Source organism: Neofelis nebulosa, chromosome 8 (assembly GCF_028018385.1).
Source record: "Neofelis nebulosa isolate mNeoNeb1 chromosome 8, mNeoNeb1.pri, whole genome shotgun sequence".
Classification (NCBI taxonomy): Eukaryota; Metazoa; Chordata; class Mammalia; order Carnivora; family Felidae; genus Neofelis; species Neofelis nebulosa.
In genome coordinates this window covers 40,719,703-40,741,211 of record NC_080789.1, presented here as the reverse complement: position 1 = coordinate 40,741,211, position 21,509 = coordinate 40,719,703, and the positions used below count along the sequence as shown (strand labels likewise).

The following is a 21,509-nucleotide window of genomic DNA, read 5'->3' as shown; positions in this document are numbered from 1 at the left end:
TTTGGGTGTCAAATCCTCTGTGAGATGCAGGCCGGAAGGTGTTATTATTTGCAAAATGCCATCCCTTTTCAGAAGTTGAACTCACATTAAATGTCAAGAAATGGAAACACTGAATTTAAACTGAAGTTTAGGAATATAAATAAAGATTGATGTTAAGGGAGAGTCATCACTGAGAGCTAACCAAGATGGTCATAGTATTTAAAGAATTAGAACACCTGAAATTCAGCATTTTATAAAATGAAGAGTTTTCATCCATCTGCATAAGGTCCTGACATTTAAAATGTGTTCCTTCCGTTTTGTTCACAGGCTCACCTCGTAGCAGCTTTTGAAAAGAGTTTAGGGAATATGACTGGTCGACTGCAAAGTCTAACTATGACAGCGGAACAGAAGGTATGTTCAAGAATCACCACAGGGGATTCAAATAAGACAGCAAGTTACATAGGATGTTTAAACAATGCCTGAGATGCAGCTCCTTAAATATAATGCTTCAGAAGATCCCTTCCTTATTAGATTGAAACAATGACAAGATAACACATTTTCTTGTCAGATTTTAATTTTTAAAGACTTATGATTCAGATTCATCTATATTAGAATACACACACACACACACACACACACACACACACACACACGCACACGCTAAGTTCTTTCTAGGCCATCTATTTCACTTCTGACTGGACCCATTAAAAGAATACCAAATGTTTTAAGAAAGAGAAGCAGTTGTATAGGGGAAGAGTTAGAATATTCCAGGAACAATTTGTTATGCAGTTGACAAGAATTACAGTCTGACAAGAATTTTCACAAATTTATGGTCTGTAAACCCAGTTATGGACCATGGCTATAATCTGAGATAGGTGTGAGGAAGTCTGGAGGAGAGTGAGGACTCTACAAAGTAAAGGGACTCAGGGTACAGCATCTGTGAGATGAGACTGAAACACTGATCCTGAGCTGAAGTTTAGAAATGCGGAATGCTAAATGAAGATTTGGGTCATTTGCACTAACAAGGACCAGTTGGCATCTGGGGATGCTGTCTTTGAAAAGTAAAGCTAATTTATATGAAAAGCTTTAAAATAAACCTGACGGGTTTTTACAGAGTGGGAGAAGGAATTCTAAAAAGAAAGAAACAGAGAATTTAGGTCACAAGGCAGACATATCAAAAAGGTTCACGTTGCCTAGAAAGAGTATGGACACTTTCCATGGGGTAACCAGTAACTTACCTCTCTGCCGTTATTTTGGCCCTAACCTGGGTCCTTGGATGGGTGTCAGAGACAGATGCAGTCTCTAAAATTGTATGGAAACATTTGTAAAACCTGCATATGTGCATGATCTGAGCAGATGTCCAGTTTTCATCTAATTTTCAGAGATCCAAAATCTGAAAAGCTTTGGCTATTTTCAGAATCTGTACCTATATCTGTCCCTAGAGATGGCTTCAGTTTTGTCTTTAGTTCCGTAAAGTATGTCATTAGCTTTAGAGAGCTAGCATATGTGAGCTTACCATTGTGTTCGTTTACCAATTTTTACATTAAAAAAAAACCAAACAAACCCTGAATGAACAGCCCAATTAAACTAAAGGGAAAAATCAAATATTCCTCTTGTAGCCTGGTGTAATTAGCAAACTGTAACGTTATTTGCCCTTGTCTTCCATGCTCCTGTTTCACAGATTTCCCTCTTGCCCATGAAAGAGAGCACTATCCATCCCTGTCAAACCTGTTCTGTAAGGGAAGATGACAAATGCCTTTTGAGCACAGGAATTTTATCTTAATATTTTTTGAAGAGGAGAGGGGCAGTACAGTTTACCACTTCACTATGTAACCTAAGAACTTGGCAAATAGGATTACAAAGGTCTTTTAGGGCAGCCAAGTGGGAAAGAATATAAGGAAGCTTGAGTGTGGATCTCAGTGGAACCTCTTTTTTTTTTAAGTTTATTTATTTATTTTGAGAGAGAAAGCATGCACAAGCTGGGGAGGGACAGAGGAAAGGAGAGACAGAATCCCAAGCAGGCTCCCTCCATGCCTTTAGCACAGAGCAGATGCAGGGCTTAGACTCACAAACTATGAGATCATGACCTGAGCTGAGATCAAGAGTCAGCACTTAACTTAGCCATCCAGGCACCCCATCAGTGGAACCTCTGTAAGGGCTGAGGAATTTTCCTTTTCTGACCCTCAAATTCATCATTTTATTTATTTATTTATTTATTTATTTATTTATTTATTTATTTATTTATTATTTATTTATTTATTTTAAATTCATCATTTTAAAAATCAGGATTATAATAACTACCTTACAGAAGCATTATGAGGAACAAATAAGGTACTCTATAACACTACATACAATGGATAGTCAAAAATGTTACCTTTCTTACATTGCTTTCCTTTTTCCCCTTAAGAGATATAGGATAAGCCAAGTTTATCATTGTCCATATGCCAGGCATATCACTAGAAATCATAGCTAGTATTTAAGTCTCATATCTTTAAAAAGTCAAAATTAATGTTTTTCACCCCCCCATATTTCCTTTAATTACTTTATATTTATAAGTAAAATTTCTTACAAAAATTGGAAAACTACGCAGTTGTTAATTTTTTCATAATGCCTATGAATAATGCCCAAATATTTTTAAATACATCTGCATAGTACCTGGAATTTTAAAATTATCCATAACGTAACATTGCCAAATTATGAAATTTTCTCAGAAGATGCCATGATGTCTGAAATCACCTTGCCCTTTTTTAACTGAAAATAAAGTGATTGCTTGTCTCATTGCAAGCTGTATGCACACAACAGTGTTAGTAATTTATTTTATTAATCTGAGATGTATAACTTGCCTACATCCAAGGTGGTTTTGAGAATCATAAAATTAATTGTAATACGATATGGCACAACTCAGTAACGGAATCTAGTGAAAACCAGTAGAAGAATGTATATAACAAGACGCCTGAGCCTACGTAATCACTACTGCAAAGCACAAAATGGAATTGAATGTCAAGGAAGCCAGCACACAAAGGGGGATTGCTTGGCATGTGTAGCTCTCATTTTCTGACCAGAAGAGTATAATTTAGATCGGAGAGACAAACTTTTTGGCACTGAATTCAAGGACAAATTATTGTAAAGTTTTTAAAATTGGGGTCATGGAATAACAAAAGACAAAATCGCTGTTCAAATAGACATTTCTCTAAAAGCTGAGGGCATAACATTTAATCATATTTCAGTAAAGTCATTTCTTCAGGGAGCTGAGATAAAAGGGTATATTGCTCTCTGGTGATCCAACAATCCTGGGAAAAAGATTAGAGCATATAGAGCAGAGGTTTTGAAACTCTGTTCTTGGAGTTCCAAGGCTCATTTGTCCATTTAATCATTCACCAAAGTTATATTGAATTTCTACTCTGTATAAGACACTGCTCTAGCTACTGAGAATTTAGCAGTGAACTATATGTATATGACATATATTTTATAGTGTACATATATAATATATGCATTCTATATATGTAAACTGTGTATAACTGGTTATAAGAGTATATATTCCAGTAGGTGACAGATTATGATAAAAATATAGGATTTCAAGGGGCACCTGGGTGGCTCAGCTGGTTGAACATCTGACTCTTGGTTTTGGCTCAGGTCGTGATCTCGCAGTTTGTGGGTTCAAGCCCTGCTTGGGATTCTCTGTCTCTCTCTGTCCCTCCCATAGGGTAATTTGAATCCATAAATTTTTCATGGATGCAAGTTACTTATACTACTGGGATTTGATGAACTAGTGTATTTTCTTAGAATCAGGGCTGGCTGGGTTCTTTCAGTAGAAAAATTTACAAGATTTCAAGGCACACACACAGGGATGGGGAGTAGGATGTGTTCAAAGAAACTACAGCTAGATAGTGTAAGATTAACTGAATGTCAGTGTGATGAAACCAAAGACAGGTTTAGCAGAAATTTTTAAGAACCTTGCCTAGAAGGTCAAGTTGGTGAATGAGATTTATTGCCAAGCTTGTAGGAAATTTGCAAGTTTCCAGGAGAAACTTGGAAAGAGGTCAGATGCAGTTAGGAAATTAGGTTGGAGAGGATACCAAGCAAGGTAAGTATTATGACAAACTATTTGATCATCTCATTTTGAAGCATTCCAAGCCTGACCTTGATACTTATTTAGCCTCAGAGACATGTACAAAACAATTGGAAAAGATACTGCCTCCATCCACCTTCTTGTACACAAGAAACTTTCATGGAAAACTGGAATCCTACATCAATGGCAGGTATTTGGGACATCATTATCTACAATAGCTTATTGTAGGTGAATGAATTTTTGGTTCCCAAGTTTTAAAGTACCACGTTTGAAAAGTGAGAAACATCAGTGAAATATGATCTGACCATCTATTCCCAAGGTCCTGTACAGAATTATCCTAGCCTCAATCTTCTCCTTAGTATATATGAAGAGAGTAGGAAAATGGATACAACTGAATTAGAAGAGACTTTAAATCCTTATCCTGATGACATATACATTTTCCAGTTTTTTTTTATTTCCTGAAAGTGTAATATTCTTAAAACTCAAGTATCTTCTATTTGGTCACTTTCAAAATAAAGACACTATATGAAAATATTTCAGAGTATCAAGTGATTTTATATTTGGCTATTTCTAGAACTTGCTTCTAATTATATGGCAAAAAAAGAGGAATTCATAATTGTACTTGGAAGTAGCATTGCAATTTCCAAGCATTATAATCACCTTAGAAAAATATGGCTTAAAAATAAATGTGAACAATCAATTATAATTATGAAGGAGAAGAAAAGGAAAACTAGAAATAAACTATTTAAAAACAATTTATATGTCTCAGTCAAGTTTTCACTTTCAAGTGCCTTCTATTAATCTTTATATACTTACTACTGGAGAAGAGAGAAAGGATAACCCTGACTTTGTTGCCATCCCAAGGAAATGATTTCACTGATTTAGCCATATCCAGACTTCCTGTTTATAATGAATAATAAAGTCACTGATGTTTTTATATGGCACCATAGGTGATCATACACCCTCTTGTTAAAATATAAGTAGAATTGAAGCTTTACATTATTCTTAGGAGATAAACACCTGTTTAACATAGACCAGAACATTTGAGCAAAATCACCCCAACATTTACTGAGATCCTAAGTCAGGTGAAAAGATAAAGTCTACAACAGCTAAATAAGCTGAATGCTTTAAATCTGGAAGCACAGAGAAGGGCTTTAGTTTTTCTGAAAGGCAAACTAAGAGGTTTCAAGCTCATTCTACCATGGCCTTTAATGGTGAGAAAAATATTTAAAGCAAAGGGAAAAATCATATGGGAAGACTCAAAGAAAAGGATAGCTGTAGTTTGAAGTGATGTGGAAGATGGATCTCATCAACTGAAATAAGAAAGAAGGAAGGAATTTTTGCATATATACAGAGATACCTAGTTCAGGTTTGAACAGATTATCACTGTCAAATTTACCTATCTTTTTAATTAAAGACACTGGAATATTTTATAGGTGCTTGCATGTACTTATGAAGTTCCCCTAAAGAACTACTAAGATGAATTTGGCTAAACTAATTTTTTCATGTATGTGATTTTCCCAAACTATATAATGAATATATCTGTTACCAGTTATTCTTCCTTTGGGTCTACTGTGCCATGCTGCATAATAACTAACGTGCTTAATATGTTTTTTTTAGAAGATACTTAGTTTTAAAAGTGAGCATTCTTCTACCTCACATTAAAAACTATTTTCTGAAAAAGCAATATTCCCTGAACATTCCACTTGTAATCTTTGTTATAACAGTTTTGAGAAGAGATTTCCGTAGAAAACATTAAAGTTTAGACCCTGAAATAAGTCCGCTTACTCATAAAATTAAGTATGAGATCTCATTTCCATTTAACTTCTTTCAACTTAAAGCCACATATTTCAGCAGATTTTAATCCACGGCACAGGCACTGTTGATTTTAAATTCAAGGATGAAAATCTGATTTTAATCAAAATTTAACTTGTATTCTAGTTTACACGTTGTAAAATTACTCTTTAAATTATGTGATTGATTAAGTATGTGCAGTAGATCTCCTTTTGTGAATAATTTTCTGGTAAAGGCAGAATGAATTTTCAGTAAACATTTTATCTACTGGGAAATTTATTTTAAATGGAAAATATGTTAAATTTTGGTAAACTTACCTATTACTAATTGAGCAAGGGAAAAAATTTAGATAGAACTTGGAGAGACAGAAATTATGACGAAATTTGTATTATGACAGTGGAACTTTTCCACAAACCTGTTTCTTTTGTGAAAAATACATGCAAATGAATTACAGTCAAGTATTTAAGGATCCATCTATGAATCCACAAGATTGTTACTGATTTTCATTATGTAATTCTTTGACTTACAAACTATTAGAAGTCTGTAAGAGGGTTTATTTTTTTAATATCTGTGTCCATTAGAAATACGTCAGATATCCAGAGACAATAGTTACAGGATGTGCTAGGTATCTATTCCAAACTTGGATATCATTACAGTTAGCATTGCCCCCCCCCTTTTTTTTTTAAGTGTCTAACTTTCGAATAGTCTCTGGATGTTCTCATATCTGAAGCAGTTTCCTACAAAGGCAATGTTGTGATCTTACCTTTTTTTGTATATTCGGAAGACAGAGAGTAGGAATAAGCTACTGACTATGGAGGGAAGAACCCAAGCCTGATTCTTTGGATTTCTGACAACGATGCTAGAGAAAATGATAAATGACAATTACATTACCTAGGAATTCTCCCTCTAAGAGGCTGACAAAAATTCTAATTTTTAGAGTTGCTATCACGGCCAAGAACTCTGGATACTCCTGGTTTGGGGGCTTCCGATGGAAATACTGCCAATGCTAGAAAACACACTCTACTTCATTTTGCAATGAGGCACATGTCTTCCTGATGCTGCCTCGTAGTTACTTGTGGTTAAATAATTCATTTAGATAACTGTGAAATATCATATTTGTATGTTCTTTGAGACACATCTTAAAGTTACCCTAAGTTCAATAAGAAAACAGATGTTGTATAAAAAATTGATTTATAAGCTACCTTTTTTTTTCTTTTTGATGAACTATTATTTAAGGAATGTACATTGCATATAATTCTATTCACTTTAAAAAATTCCTGTGTTGTTTTGGCTTGGTAAAATTGAGGTCTCCATGCTAAAAATCTTACTGGATAAAAAGTAGCAGAATCTAAGACGACCATGATTTGCAAAGCAGAATTTAATAATATGATATTTAGTAGCAATGAGTTAGGGATGAGTACCTCTTTTTATACTTGGGTATGAAGAATCAATTCCCCAAGTGCAAAATCAAAGAGACAAAATCTGAAGTCATTCATTCAGGGTTTCCGGCTGACAGTAAAATGCAGTCTGATTCACCAGTACAATCCTGATAGCTAACCCTGTGATGTAATCTGGTGGTATTCATAGGTTTGGTATAAAATGAACCATGTGACATCTTGCTTTGTGTTGAACTGTCCAGCTTTAGGTGCCACCCTTTGAAAGGAATAAAGACCATTCAGGTCACATTCATAAGAAAATAACCAAGGCATTTTTTTTGTTTTTATTCTCCTTTACATTTAACTAAATGAGAAGTTGTTAAATGCAACTTGACAAGGTTAGTCAGGCATCCAAATCTCTCAGGACGTTCGCACCACGTACAATTGAACCCAGTTGGTAGTGAATTATAAGCAAGGACATTTTACTTTTCTCTCTAGGTACTAAAACCTCTAAATTCTATTTGTTTCACAGGAGTCTGAACTTATAGAACTAAGAGAAACCATTGAAATGCTGAAGGCCCAGAACTCTGCTGCCCAGGCAGCTATTCAGGGAGCACTGAATGGTCCAGACCACCCTCCCAAAGGTATATTTAGAAGTATTGCCATTTTTCATTCAATGTAATGAATATCTATTTGATTCATTAGAGTGAAGCTGCTTTTACTCAGTGGCATTGTCCTTTATAAGGAATAAGTTGGTATTAAGGCAGTCAGAATCCCAGAATTTAAGAACAGTAGCTTTCCTCATCAAATAAATTTTTAATTAAGTTTAAGGAATTTGCTTCTATAGTAGGACACACCTTTCTCTCCATTTGGTTTGGTGAAAGTGGGGCTGGGGAGGTTGGCTAATACATTTATCTCTGACTTGAAGCAAAACAAACCCTGTAAAGACCATCAAAGTCTAGATCTGTAAAGAAAATGAATGAATTGGGGCGCCTGGGTGGCGCAGTCGGTTAAGCGTCCGACTTCAGCCAGGTCACGATCTCGCAGTCTGTGAGTTCGAGCCCCGCGTCGGGCTCTGGGCTGATGGCTCGGAGCCTGGAGCCTGTTTCCGATTCTGTGTCTCCCTCTCTCTGCCCCTCCCCCGTTCATGCTCTGTCTGTCTCTCTCTGTCCCAAAAATAAATAAAAAACGTTGAAAAAAAATTTAAAAAAAAGAAAATGAATGAATTAATATGGTCAAATTCCAAGGAGAAGATGTGTGGAACAGCTCCTTCTGGGTGGAGGCATTAAAAAGGGACACTTCTTATGAAAATGCTAAAAACAATAAGAAAAAGGACTAAAAGTCTACTTTTAATTATTACTATGCTTTGTCAGTTCTAAACAATAAGATAATCTCCTTTGCCATCACCCCCACCCCTTAGTTTCCCACTGTAGAAATGCTTTGTGTTAATGTCGTGTCAGTTTTTTCTTTGCGTAGGTTCTACTTATTCATGCCCTACCTCTTTTCAATGGCATTCAACATGCTCAACTCTTCACCAGCTAAACAAATGCTTTTGTAAATCTTGAATGCCCTATCATGTATGTTTCCATTTTCAAGGGAATTCTGGGAACATTTTATGGAATCTTTTAATGTCTCCAGCAGCCAGTCACACTTCGGACCCCTGGAGTGTGGCATCTCTTACCATCAACCCAAAAGGGTTCTCTCCAGGATCAATAATGATTTACACGACATGAAATCTAGTACCACATTTAAAATTCTTACTGTATTTAACATGCAGACCGCATTGTATACTGATGTCCATTCCATCCTAATTGACACATTAATTTCTTGTAATGTTTGTAATATTCACATTCTTAGTTTTTTCTCCTGCTGCATTGAAATCTATTTGAAAGTTTCTTTTGCAGGTTTACTCATTTGTATCGTTTTGTTAAATGCTGATATTTCTTAGAACCCAGTCCTAAACTCTCTTCCATTATGATTTTGTGCATTGTGATTCCCTTCTCCTATCTAAAAATCTATAAACTCATCTAATACTCTGGCTATAATTATCATTTATGCATTGATAACTGTCAAAAATATTTCTTCAGGCCAGGCTCATCTCTTGAGTTGCAGATCTATAAATCGATATGCATAAGAGAGAGCTCCACTTGGTTATCTTTGGATGTCTCTTTGTCACGTTAAATTCAACATCTCCAAATTTGAACTTGTCATCTTCCCGCTCAGACCTGCTTTGCCTTCAGTGTTCCTTGCCTCAGTAAGTGGCACCACCATTCTTCCATATAGCCAGCCATAAACCTAGATGTTCATTCATATATCCTCCTCTCCTCATTCATTAAATCACCAAGTTCTATTGATTCCACCCCTTAAATATCTCTTGGATGTGTTCCCTTTTCTCAGATCCTACTATTACCATCCCTTATCTCTCCCCTGAACTGTGACCACAAACTCCTAAATCCTTCCTGCCCTTCACCTTAACACTTTTGTATCATTCTTCACACTGAAACCAGAGCATTAGTCAACAACAAATATCTATAGGTATCCCTTGCCTTTAGGATGAAATACAAACTTCTTAACATGACATAATTTCTCTTCGTCATCTTTGTTCACTCAACAAATATATAATGATTATCAGTTATTTGCTAGACACTGGTCTAGACCTTATGCTTTGCTTTTTTGTCACATTGTATATTTCAGCTACCCTGACTTCTTCTAATTCTCTAAAAGTTTTTTGTATGTTCTGTTTATTTCTACTTAAAATTTTCTGCCTTGTGTGCTCAGCATAAAAACGTTTTGAGACCTAAGAGAGTTAGCCTAAATATGCCTCCTTGACCCTTAAAATTAATGAGGTCCCCTTGTGGTATGTTTCTGGAGATAACTGTAGTTCCTCTATCAAAATTTGCATTGTACTTTGGTGCCCTAATTCATGTAAGGTCTGCCTTTTCTAATCAATGGTAGGGTGGTATGTTTTCTCAATCCAAGTGACTGTGGGGGTGCTGTACATATAAAAGGGCTTTATTTGAATTTTAATTTAAGAAAATACAATTTTTGGTGTGCCTGGGTGGCTTAGTCCATTAAGCATCCAACTTTGGCTCAGGTCATGATCTCACAGTTCATGGGCTCGAGCCCCGCGTCAGGCTCTGTGCTGACAGCTGAGAGCCTGGAGCCTGCTTTGGATTCTGTGTCTCCCTCTCTCTCTCTGCCCCTCCTTTGCTCATAGTCTGTCTCTCTTTCTTTCTCAAAAATAAATAAATACTAAAAAAAATGTTTAATAATAAAATTAAAAAATGCAATTTTTTAAATACTAGAATTCGAATTTTAGAAAAAATTTATAAACTGAGAGATACTTAAATTGAAGGACAAACTAGTCCTCTAGGGGCTACTTCTGTTAGGAATTTAGCAACTTTCCATGCGGGGGAGTTGATTTATATGCTACATGGAAAATTACTGCATATTTAAAGCTTATCTTAGAGCTATAATAAAGCAGCTTATGTTCTGAATCTTCATGTTGTAAATAGGTCCAGAGAAGGGATTGAAAAAGACTTAATCCTTTCTTTAACACAGTACAAGTCACTGAAGTAAAACTTTCTGGAAGGATTCCTTTTATCTTAGGCAACAGGTACCCTAATGTATCTACTGGAATTGAAAAAAGGAATTCCTCTGCTCACTAATGTGGGAGGGGTACATAAAATGAGTAAAATGATAACAGTTAATATTCAAATTGGTCAAGAAAGATTAAAAAATATTTTATAAGATTTAAAACTGACAAAAACAAATAATTATAAGTGTATATAGGATATTTATGTTTCTATAATATATATTCAGTGAACACAAACTGATTCTTACTATCTTGACCATTGGCATCACATACAGAAAATAAAGTCTGTTGGACTGTTTATGTATCTGTCCATGGGTCATTATGGTGATTGTATAAGCTATAAGCTATGAACTTACAGTCTGAAATCATATTGAGATTTGGTTTTCGAGAGCTTTACACATTTATGTCAGGTAAATTTGTAATATGTAGTCTTACAATATATATTTGGAGTGAGGCAACAGTTTCATAGACAGGTCAAACTGAGACAAAATCACGTAATTAATGTAACTTTCTATTTTCTATGTGTTCATCCCATTTATTAACAGAGCCTGATAAATAATAGCAGTCTATAATAGAATAAATTTATTTATTCATGCACAAATGTTATCTGAGTAGCTGATATATACTAGTCGCTCTGTTAGATCTTGAAATACAAAGATAAAAAACAAAGCCCCCTACTCTCAAGGACTCACAGTCCACTGCCACAAAAGGTTATAAATATATCTCTGTGTAAATTTAATGATATAGAGATACATATATATAACCATATATGAAAGGTAAAATAATAGAAAATTTTACTTTTGTTTTTCAAAATATACTTTTTTTAAGTCACTACCTCTGTATATAAACATAGAATAGTTTTTCCTTGAGATGTACCAAATACAATTTAACAAAACACGTAGTAAATTGCTATGAACAGTGAATACATTTTTAGGAATGTTAGGCAAACAGTTGCATGAATGAATAAGAATAATATTGCCCACAAGCACTTATTGATTGCCTACCATAAGCCATAGTGTGCACAAGGTCCTGGATATACAACGGTAAACAAAACAGATATAATCTTTGTCTCCATTAAACATTTACACTTGGGGCACCTGGATGGCTCCATCAGATGGGCGTCTGACTTCAGCTCAGGTCATGATCTCACTGTTTGTGAGTTTGAGCCCCACATCCGGCTCTCTGCTATCAGAGCAGAGTCTGCTTTGGATCCTGTTTCCCTCTCTCTCTGCCCCTACCCCACTCTCTCACGCACTCTCTCTCTCAAAAATAAACATTAAAAAAAATAAACCTTAAATCTTGTGGGAGAGCAGAAAATTAGCAATTGTTGTGATCATAGGTATAGCTGAATATGCATGGCAAAACAGTTATAAGTTAAAAAATGGACAAGAATTAGTGCTATAGAAAGCAAGGGTAGCAGGGAACCTACTAGAGGTGCATAGTCAGGAAAGGCCTTTCCCAGATAGCAACATTTAAGGGGAGATCCAAGGAACAATTATCAATGTATATGGCAAATATTGAAAGAGGAGTATTCCAGAAGAGTCTTGAGATAGAAAACAGACTATTGCCTTTATGGAGCTGACACAATGAGCAGAGGTAAAATAAGAAGAACCAGGTTAGAGAGACAATTACTGACCAGATTACTGAGGGAATTTTAGGCCATTCTTAAGAGTTGAAATATTTTCTTTCTTATTAAAATGGTAATCTACTAAAAAGTCTGAAGTAAGGGAGTGATGATGACATTTTCGTTTTAAAGATTTCTCTAGCTACTGTTTACAGAATGGTTTGAACTTGGACAGCTCTTCTTGCTGTAAAGCAGAGAAGCGTTAGTAATAGCTTCAGCTGGGGCATCGGTGGTAAGAAGAGTGGGAAGTGGGAATGAATGGATGAACAAACACGTAACTGAAATACAGACTTTTAAAATAAGCTTCTCCGTTCGTTCATAAGGTTCACATCCATTTGGTCAACCGTTCTTTTCCAAGCTCTGTAGTGTCACATGTACTGAATCAAATACTTACAAACACTAGCAAGAAATTGTTAGAGATGAATAAAATAAATTCCTTTCATTCCATGATATTACTGAAATTTGCTTTGCAGTATAATGAATTCAGTTCATAATAATTCAACAAGTATGTTTTATGCCCAGGTTCTCTCTTTATTCTTTATTGGTGAATGCATTCATAACTGAAGATAAATAATACCTACAAGGACTACTTTTGACTATGATTATAAGAATTTACCTATCTTCTCAAATTTTGAAGGTTAATCAAAGCCAAATACAATTTATTAATACTGGATATAATAAAAACTCTTGAGTACCTTAACATCCAGTACCATTGCTTTAGTTGTGAAAGTCAATTACTAGGAAAAAACCTAAAAAATACTGTATCTTGATCACAAAAGCTTATAGCCAAGCACAGCAGAAATTTAAAACACAAATAAGTACCAACATATTCTTCTTTTCTTTATTCATACAACTTCTAGTATTAGTTGATTAAAAGATACTATAAATGCCTTAAGTTGCGACATTGGTAATGTTTGGGACATGTAAACACATCATTATTTTTTAAAGCACTTTTAAGAGGCCACAATCTACAGAGTCTCAAAAATAGTTTTATTTTTGGCTCCTATAAAATTTGTTAGCGTATTTAATATCTTAAGGGAAAAAGTTGAGGTATATGTTGATATATATGTATATGACTAAGGATGGAGATATGTATACATATATTACACACCCACACACATGTTCACTGATTATATGTTTTAAAAGGAACCAGTTATAGGTCCATTGTCATGGGGCATTGTACTGTTAAATACATCTGTCAACCGGAAAGCTTTGATTTTATACTATTGTTTCTATGGAAACTTTTTGAAAGCTATATAGTGATTTTTGACATAAGTTCTACTGAAATTTTTTGCGCGGCTAATCTGCGTTGATGCCAATTAAATATAATAATAGATTTGACCTTAAAGTAGACTGGGCCTTAAAAGTAATTTTATGAATTGGTAGTGTCTCCACTAACACTTAATATTAGTTCACTGTAAGCAGTAAGTAAAATTACTTATTTAACTCTCAGTAAAATTTCAATTTCAACAACTGTAAAATAATCTTATAGGCTGATTTTATGGAGTAAGTGGATATCTTCAAAATGTGAATAAATGTCACAAGTTTTTTTTCTCAAATCGTCTTGTGTGACTAGAGAAGCACTACATGCTTTGTAGAAGCACAGCAAGCCCGTATCACGTGGCAGTTAGCACGACAGACATTACAGTCTGTCCAGGTCTCGGCTTCGCTCTGCTGTGTTTCAGCTCTGTAACTCTGGTCAAATGATTTTTAGTAATTAAACTAATTTCAACACTTTGCTTTAAGAATGAAATTAAATAATCCCAGGTCAGAGTCAACACAGAGTAAAAGCTAGGTTTGTTATTACCTGTGGTTATTATTACTGTCACCATTACTATTCCACATCATGGGCAGGGATTATGATGCATTGTCTTAAATATGTGCTCCGTTTAGTGTATACATGTCATCTACCCAGATTCTCTCTTGAGCGTCTTCCGCCCACTGACTCTTTGACCTCGGTCAGGTTACTTCTTTGCACTTCAATTTCCTCATCTGTGAATTGAAGTGCTTAAATGACTTCCAAGGTTTGTTTTGGCTCTATCATGGTATGATTCTATGAAATGGAAAATTAATATACTTGGCTTCGGTAGCTGTATCCAAAGAACTAATATTAAAAAGACACAATTAATTCTCATGCAGTTATGAGTTTCCATTTACTCCATGGGAGTAATCATTTGGAATAAATCACTTGGAAGATCTGTTTGATCCAGGTATTCAGTGGAAATCAGTAGCATAGCATTTCATTTTTGGGTAAAAACTCGGGACTCATTAAACCACCAATGCTACAGACTTATATGAGATGTTCAATGAATCTTAATGAAGATAACGCATTTAATTAAAGCAAATAAGGTTGTATTTTATTACACTTAAAAACCAAAGCTGCCCTGAAACAATTTGCACAAAGCCATGTTGACTTTTATTAGCAGACTTCCTCTCAGGAAGCCTAATGGTCTTATTTGTTCCCAGTGAAAGTGTATGAGCTAATGTGATATTGTCTACCTGTTGCTAGATCTCCGTATCAGAAGACAACATTCCTCTGAAAGTGTTTCTAGTATCAACAGTGCCACAAGCCATTCCAGCATTGGTAGTGGTAATGATGCTGACTCCAAGAAAAAGAAAAAGAAAAACTGGGTAAGTAAGCCGTGGTCATTTCATCTCATTGAGAAGCATATTGTTGCACAATGAGTCAGGTTTTTGTTTTTGTTTTTGTTTTTGTTTTTTCCTTATGAGATTTAGAAATCTGTAGCGGTTTACAAAAACTGTCATTCAGGTAACTGGCCCCTTGAATGCTGGACTCGTCACCAAAATTAGGGTGGCATGGTGCTGAAGTCAGGACCAGGCTTGGGTTTGAATCCCCACTCTGCCACTTACTACTGGGACTGTAGGCAGCCTCCTTCACCCTTTGAGGGGGCCTACATTTTTCTCATCTGTAACAATAGGATCGTCAACACTGGCTTTATAGAGTTGTTGTAAGGAAAAATAAGATAACGTCTGCTAGTAAATGACAGGGCAGGGATTTATCGTGGAGGCGAGAAAGAAGGAGAGATGGTGGGAGTGGTGGCAGTGGTGGTGGTGGTGGTGGTGGTGGTGGTGATGGTGGGGCTGGGGGAAGAGGAGAAGAAATAGATTGTAAAAGTAGGGACAGAAGAAACCTTGACGGTCTTCGCACCTCTCACTTCCACGGGGTTTATAGTGTAAATAAAGCTTCGCCTCATGAGAAATGAACTACATGAGTGTCTGCTTTCTATCTTTTTTTACCAAGAGAATATAGCAGAAACAGAGAAATGCTTCAACAGAGCACTGCCTTACATTTGCTAGAGATTTAATTTATGATAGCACAAAGCATTTGCTAAAAAAAACGGAGAAGATGCTAGCACAGCAAAATGTTTAAAAACCACGAAGTAAAGGGTTTCTTTGAATGTGTCGATTTTTGAAAGAAGTACAACTCTTGATGAAATCCAAAACGTTAAACCATCAGAGGATTTTACTGGAGTGCCTACTATAAATAATGAAAGAAATATATATTTTTTTGTTTAAAAAAATGTTTATACAGGTAATATTTTAAAATACTGATCAGCCTTCCTTCCCTTGATTTGTAATTCCACACTCTTTCATGTTTCTGCAAGGTGAACTCTAGAGGAAGTGAGGTGAATATAAACCGTGGACAATTTGGCATGCATCTATAAAAAATACCCTACCTTGGCATGAATGCTATTCATTTTGGCAGTAGGCTTTTTATACCTTTTAAAAACAGATTACCTTGTATGTCTTTTCTTTGTGTCTTTTCATTTTAATCTCAAATTTTCAAGAGAAGAGGTAAAACCACTTTCTGAATAGCGCTGTAGGGGATACCAATTCTGGTTTTGAATAGTACGGGAATTGAAAAATTTGAATAGAAAATCACAATTAATGAAGTGTTAGGTGAATTTGATTTCATTTTGCTTTTTAAGTTTATACTGTCAGCAGGACATGACTTGATTGTAGCGCTAAAGTGGCCATTTAAAACAAATTGCCTTGAAGAGAGAAGCATTGGGAGTGGAGATCCCTTCAAGGTACTTAGTTTTAAATGAGTGCTCTGACAGCCATGCCCTTGACCTTGCACTATTTGAAAAGCCTTCCGTGTTTGCGCTGCGCTGGATTAATATAAGAATAAGACAAACCACAAAACATGGTATCATTTTTTTCTAGAGATACCGTGCTGCAACTCTTAATCCTCTGCTTGTACATACTGACCCCAGGCAGTGGCTAGGATAGCATCTGCAAACTAACGCCCCAAAGCAAAATTTGCCAAGTGCAAATAGACAAGAAAGGTAATTTCTGTCCTCTTTGCAGCTGCGAAGCTCATTCAAACAAGCCTTTGGGAAGAAAAAGTCCACCAAGCCTCCTTCCTCACATTCGGACATTGAAGAGCTTACAGACTCATCCCTTCCAGCATCCCCTAAATTGCCCCATAATGCAGGTGACTGTGGGTCCGCGTCCATGAAGCCCTCACAATCTGCCTCAGCGTAAGTCACTCCGTCGGCAGGATGCTGAAGTATTTTTCGAAAGCAACTTCGGGCCAAGCCCGTGTTTGTGTTCTAAATGCAGTCCGGTTGTACTTTCACAGCGGCAACACCATCTGTGCCGATTGTTTTCAGATCTTCCTTAGAACTATGGACAGCATTTGTTTCTCCTTTGCTTTTCACATATTAGAACTGACATGTTTTTGAAGTTCATTCTCCACTTTTATGAGTCATTTATTCTCACTTCTTTTCACTTGCGTTTGTCCGTGTATCTGTCTCACTGTGCATTCAATGCAGGTCACCCCTTGTCTGGCCACCAAAGAAACGGCAAAATGGCCCTGTGATCTACAAGCATAGATCCCGGTAAAATGGCGTGTGATGCATGAAATTTGCAAAGACCCAGATTCTAACCTAAGCAGCGTCTGCTTTTGCTCTTTCTAAAACCACTCACATGCATTTCAATGATAAAAACCTCTGTCTTTCTCTTTTTGAAGTCAAAGCTGTTTTCCTAAAACCAAGCTGTAATCCATTTGTCTTTAATTCCACGAGATAATCTAGCATAGCATTTTTATCGTTGCTATTTGTTGTTACAAGAATGAATGAAACCTTTGGATGTAGAACATGTACTCGGATGTGGTGATTCCTTGTTTTAGATACTATTTGAATCAAATTTTCTTGACTGTGACTAGCAGAGAACTCTCACGTAGCACAGAGCCACTAGTAGGACCATTTAAGACATTTGTAGATCCTAGATAATTCCATCACGTGTATAGGAAGGAGGAACATAACACTATCATTTTGGTAAGCAACAAACAAAGCAAAAATGTAGTCCTCGCATTTTAAATGGAAGAGAGATCAGTTAATATAAAACAAGTTCTTTCACCATATTTCCTGCAAAACTGCCCATTAGACAACAATAACAAAATAATAAGGAAATAATGTATATGACTTTCAGGTAGCCCTCGACTAGCCTGCTTGCATGGGTTGAAACCTGTGATTTAGCTTCATCAGTCCAATCTCCTAAATCAGCTGAGCCTACCAGGAGGGTTGTATAACCCTCCTCCATGAGTTAAATATCCAAAACTAATCTCTCTGATTTATTTTCTACAATATCTATATTGGATTTTCATGGTAACTTGAAGACAGTGTTGTGGCAAATAATGTTATTCTTTGGCGGTTTACAAAAAAAAAAAAGAAAAAGAAATCAATGTTTTAAGAATATCATAACTGCTTTAAAAAAAGAATGTTTCATAAGCTGCAAATAGAGATTTAAGTCCCTTGAACAATGGTAGAATGAAATGGTGTCATACTATGACTCCACAGCCCCATGAATATGAGCAACAAGGGAATTTTGAAGATTACTTGGTATTCAGTAATAATGGGTTGTTTTTAAAGTTCAGAAAATAGGAAGAAAGGATTAAAGGAAAAAGACAGCTACTGTTTTCAGTTTTGAACCTGTGAATGTGTTGCCGTTTGTAAAACTCTTTCTCCTTCTCTTTAGGTGTTGCTGGTAGCAAATAACTTCTGTAGCTGCTGGATAATATTGCAGCTCAGCCTTAAAAGAAGCACTGCTTTTCCGAATCCTCCGGCTTTCCCCTACCGCTGATTTTGTGTTTGTTTCCTTCTTCAGGATCTGTGAATGCACCGAGGCTGAGGCAGAGATAATTCTGCAGCTGAAGAGCGAGCTCAGAGAAAAGGAATTAAAATTAACAGATATCCGACTGGAGGCCCTCAGCTCTGCTCATCACCTTGACCAGATCCGGGAAGCCATGAACCGGATGCAGGTCAGTGCTGAAACACCTTCAAGGAACAAAGAGGAGAGATTTAAAATATTGTTTATTTTCCACTCTTGGTTATTATAAAAACAAATCTCACTTTTAAACCCACTGTGGAAACACAGTGTGTTTATTCAGTCTTTGCACCTCATTTCTTAATACTGAATGGAGCATTTTGTCAAATCCAAGGCTGGAATGAGGAGTACAGACTGGCCAGTTGCACTCAAGGGCCATTCAAGACACTTGTACTAGTGATTGGATTCACTTGAGGGCCGAGTTTTTAAAGGAACTACTACAACCCTTGTGTCTACACTTGTCCACGATTTGCCTTTGTGTTGGTTTTTTTCCGTTCTTTTGACATCTGACTTTCAATTACTTTTACCTATTTTCTATTGGGAAAAAAACGTAATGAGGAAACTACAGAAATTTAACACAAGCCTTCTAAATATGCAAAGTAACAGTGGTGTGGAAGGCCATCTGTAAAAGTAAAGCTTTTGTATTTTGGGGAAGCATCTGAAGGCTAATTTCAGAACCAGACTGGGCTCAGACTAAGTTTTCATTTTATTATTGTAAACCGGTCATCACTCTGTACCACAGTTGACTGAAATAAGAAAAACTCATTGCTGAGCAGATTTATCTGCTACCATATGTATTCATCAAAAGGTTTTTGTTGTTTTTATGAGCTTAGTGCTCCATTTTAAAGGAACAACAACTTTTCAGATGTTGGCTGGAATTCTGCAGTAATGTTAAGTCACCTTATTGATACTGTTTCTGTTTTGCTCTCGTTGTCGACTCTACGTGAGTTCAGACTATTACAAATGACATTATTTACCTGTGAGATTTAACAATGCATTTAAAATGAGAAATTTTGCAAACTCTTCAAATATATGACTCTTAATTCAAATGGGACCAAGTCCTAGAAGACCCCTCAAATATATGATACATTCAAAAAATATTTATATAAATTCTAAGGGTTAGTGTGTCTATATTCGTGAATACATGAATCTATGTATGTAAGAAACAGAGACTAGGTTGACAATTTACCTTCTTTGGAAGAAAATCCTGTTTTCATAATCTATATTTGTTTACTTAACATATCACCACATGCTTTATTTAATAAACAAAATAATTACCTCTGATGAAAGAGTTGGTGCCACTTTCTCACACAAACTGGCCGGATTTTGTTTTCCTGTATTTTCCGTCTTCACAACAGAATGAAATTGAAATACTGAAGGCCGAAAATGACCGCCTGAAGGCAGAAACTGGTCACGCAGCTAAGCCTGCTCGTCCACCATCAGAGTCCTCAAGTAGTTCGTCCTCCTCATCTTCACGCCAGTCACTAGGACTTTCTCTGAACAACCTGAATATCACAGAGTCCGTTACCTCAGGTAATTTTGTGCACACACCTGCCTGAATGAAATCATGCCTATGATTTCATGAGGGGAGAGGGGGCTGGCATTGGAGAATCATGCCCACCGCTGTTCTTAAACTCACTCTCCTAAAAATGTTAGCACTCTGAATTCTCAGAAATAGTCCTTTTCTTCTCCTAAAAATGTATTCTACTCTGTTATACTTTTAAAAGAATATGCTCTGTGAAAGAGTGACACACGTAAGACATATGGTTTTCATATCATTTTTAAAAATTACTTGTGCTTGAGAAATACTTCCTTGGTGATTACAAACACAATAAAGAAATGATATTCTCAGTGGTGATCGTTAGTATTTATGAATATAATGCTAATAATCCCACACAGTCGTACAGTATTTTAAGTGTACAAAGCCCATTTACGAGTGCATCAGGACCTATTCCTAAATTTGACCAGATGATCGTGCATGACGTTACCTGGAGAGAACATAATGCTAGTACATCACAGTTCTATTAAGGTTTCAACAAATGTAAAGAATTCACTGGATTCTGTTATTGTGTGCAGCGGTACTAATGATGGAACCAGGGTACAGTTTTACTTCATCGCAAATAGAATCATATGACATAATGTTGTCTTCGTATCTGATGAACTATCAGTTATAAAGTATATAACAGTGAATCATTTTATGTACGTAAGATTTAGTTTAGGAAAGAGTTACATGAAGATCTGTGGTAATTGCAAAGCATAGCCACCAGATGACGCTTGGAAACCAATGATATGCATGTTCCTGGGTAACTTTGGATTCCATTATACAACTATATAGTTCTTCCCGGCTTGCCTTAAATTACACTAAAATAGAGATGAAGAAGAGAAACAGAGATACAGCATGCTGATATTGATGAAGATTTGTAATAAGTCATACCTCTTCTAAAAAGTCAGAATGTTAACAATTCTGTTACATCTGCTGTTCATAATGTAAAATGAAGGGCTTAAATATATAACTTGCTTTCTTCTTAGAAGAGGCAAGTGGCAACTAAAACACAAGTAGGAACTCCCTGAAATTCAGGAAAACACTGTATATAACATTTGGCAGGTATTGGGGGAGAGAAATGAATTCTGAGACTAAGCATCAAGTAAAACCAATGTTAGTAGCCAAGAAGAAACAGAGAGAGGTTATAATTAAACGAACTTAAAAATCATTCAGCGGAATCAAACTATGGGACTGTGGTCGCAACTTGGATGTGTAAATTGTCTGTAAGGTGTCATCATCCACACTCTTCAAAAGATGCCAACGAAGAAAAAAAAATAAAAACTTTAAATGTATAGATTCTGGTGGCCCTGAGCAAAATCCTATATGTTGTCCGTGATGAGCCTAACAGAGAAGTGAAAGTAGGGTCCACAGCCAAAGGGAGTCAGCGTCTGTGTCCT

At 36.1% G+C, this 21,509-nt stretch overlaps 1 protein-coding gene across 7 annotated transcripts in view; it reads left to right on the top strand.

The window, feature by feature from the left end:
- NAV3 (neuron navigator 3) overlaps positions 1-21,509 on the top strand; it is a 595,128-nt gene that overhangs the window by 539,801 nt on the left and 33,818 nt on the right. For 5 of the 7 annotated variants that reach the window (XM_058741945.1, XM_058741947.1, XM_058741946.1 and 2 more), the window contains 7 exons: positions 307-390; positions 7,751-7,862; positions 14,947-15,068; positions 16,064-16,084; positions 16,770-16,942; positions 18,570-18,723; positions 19,928-20,102. In XM_058741945.1, coding sequence (XP_058597928.1) covers positions 307-390; positions 7,751-7,862; positions 14,947-15,068; positions 16,064-16,084; positions 16,770-16,942; positions 18,570-18,723; positions 19,928-20,102 — 841 coding nt within the window. Of the gene's footprint in view, positions 1-306; positions 391-7,750; positions 7,863-14,946; positions 15,069-16,063; positions 16,085-16,769; positions 16,943-17,236; positions 17,303-18,569; positions 18,724-19,927; positions 20,103-21,509 lie in introns of all 7 variants that reach the window. The other 2 variants (XM_058741948.1, XM_058741943.1) reach the window with 2 other exon arrangements.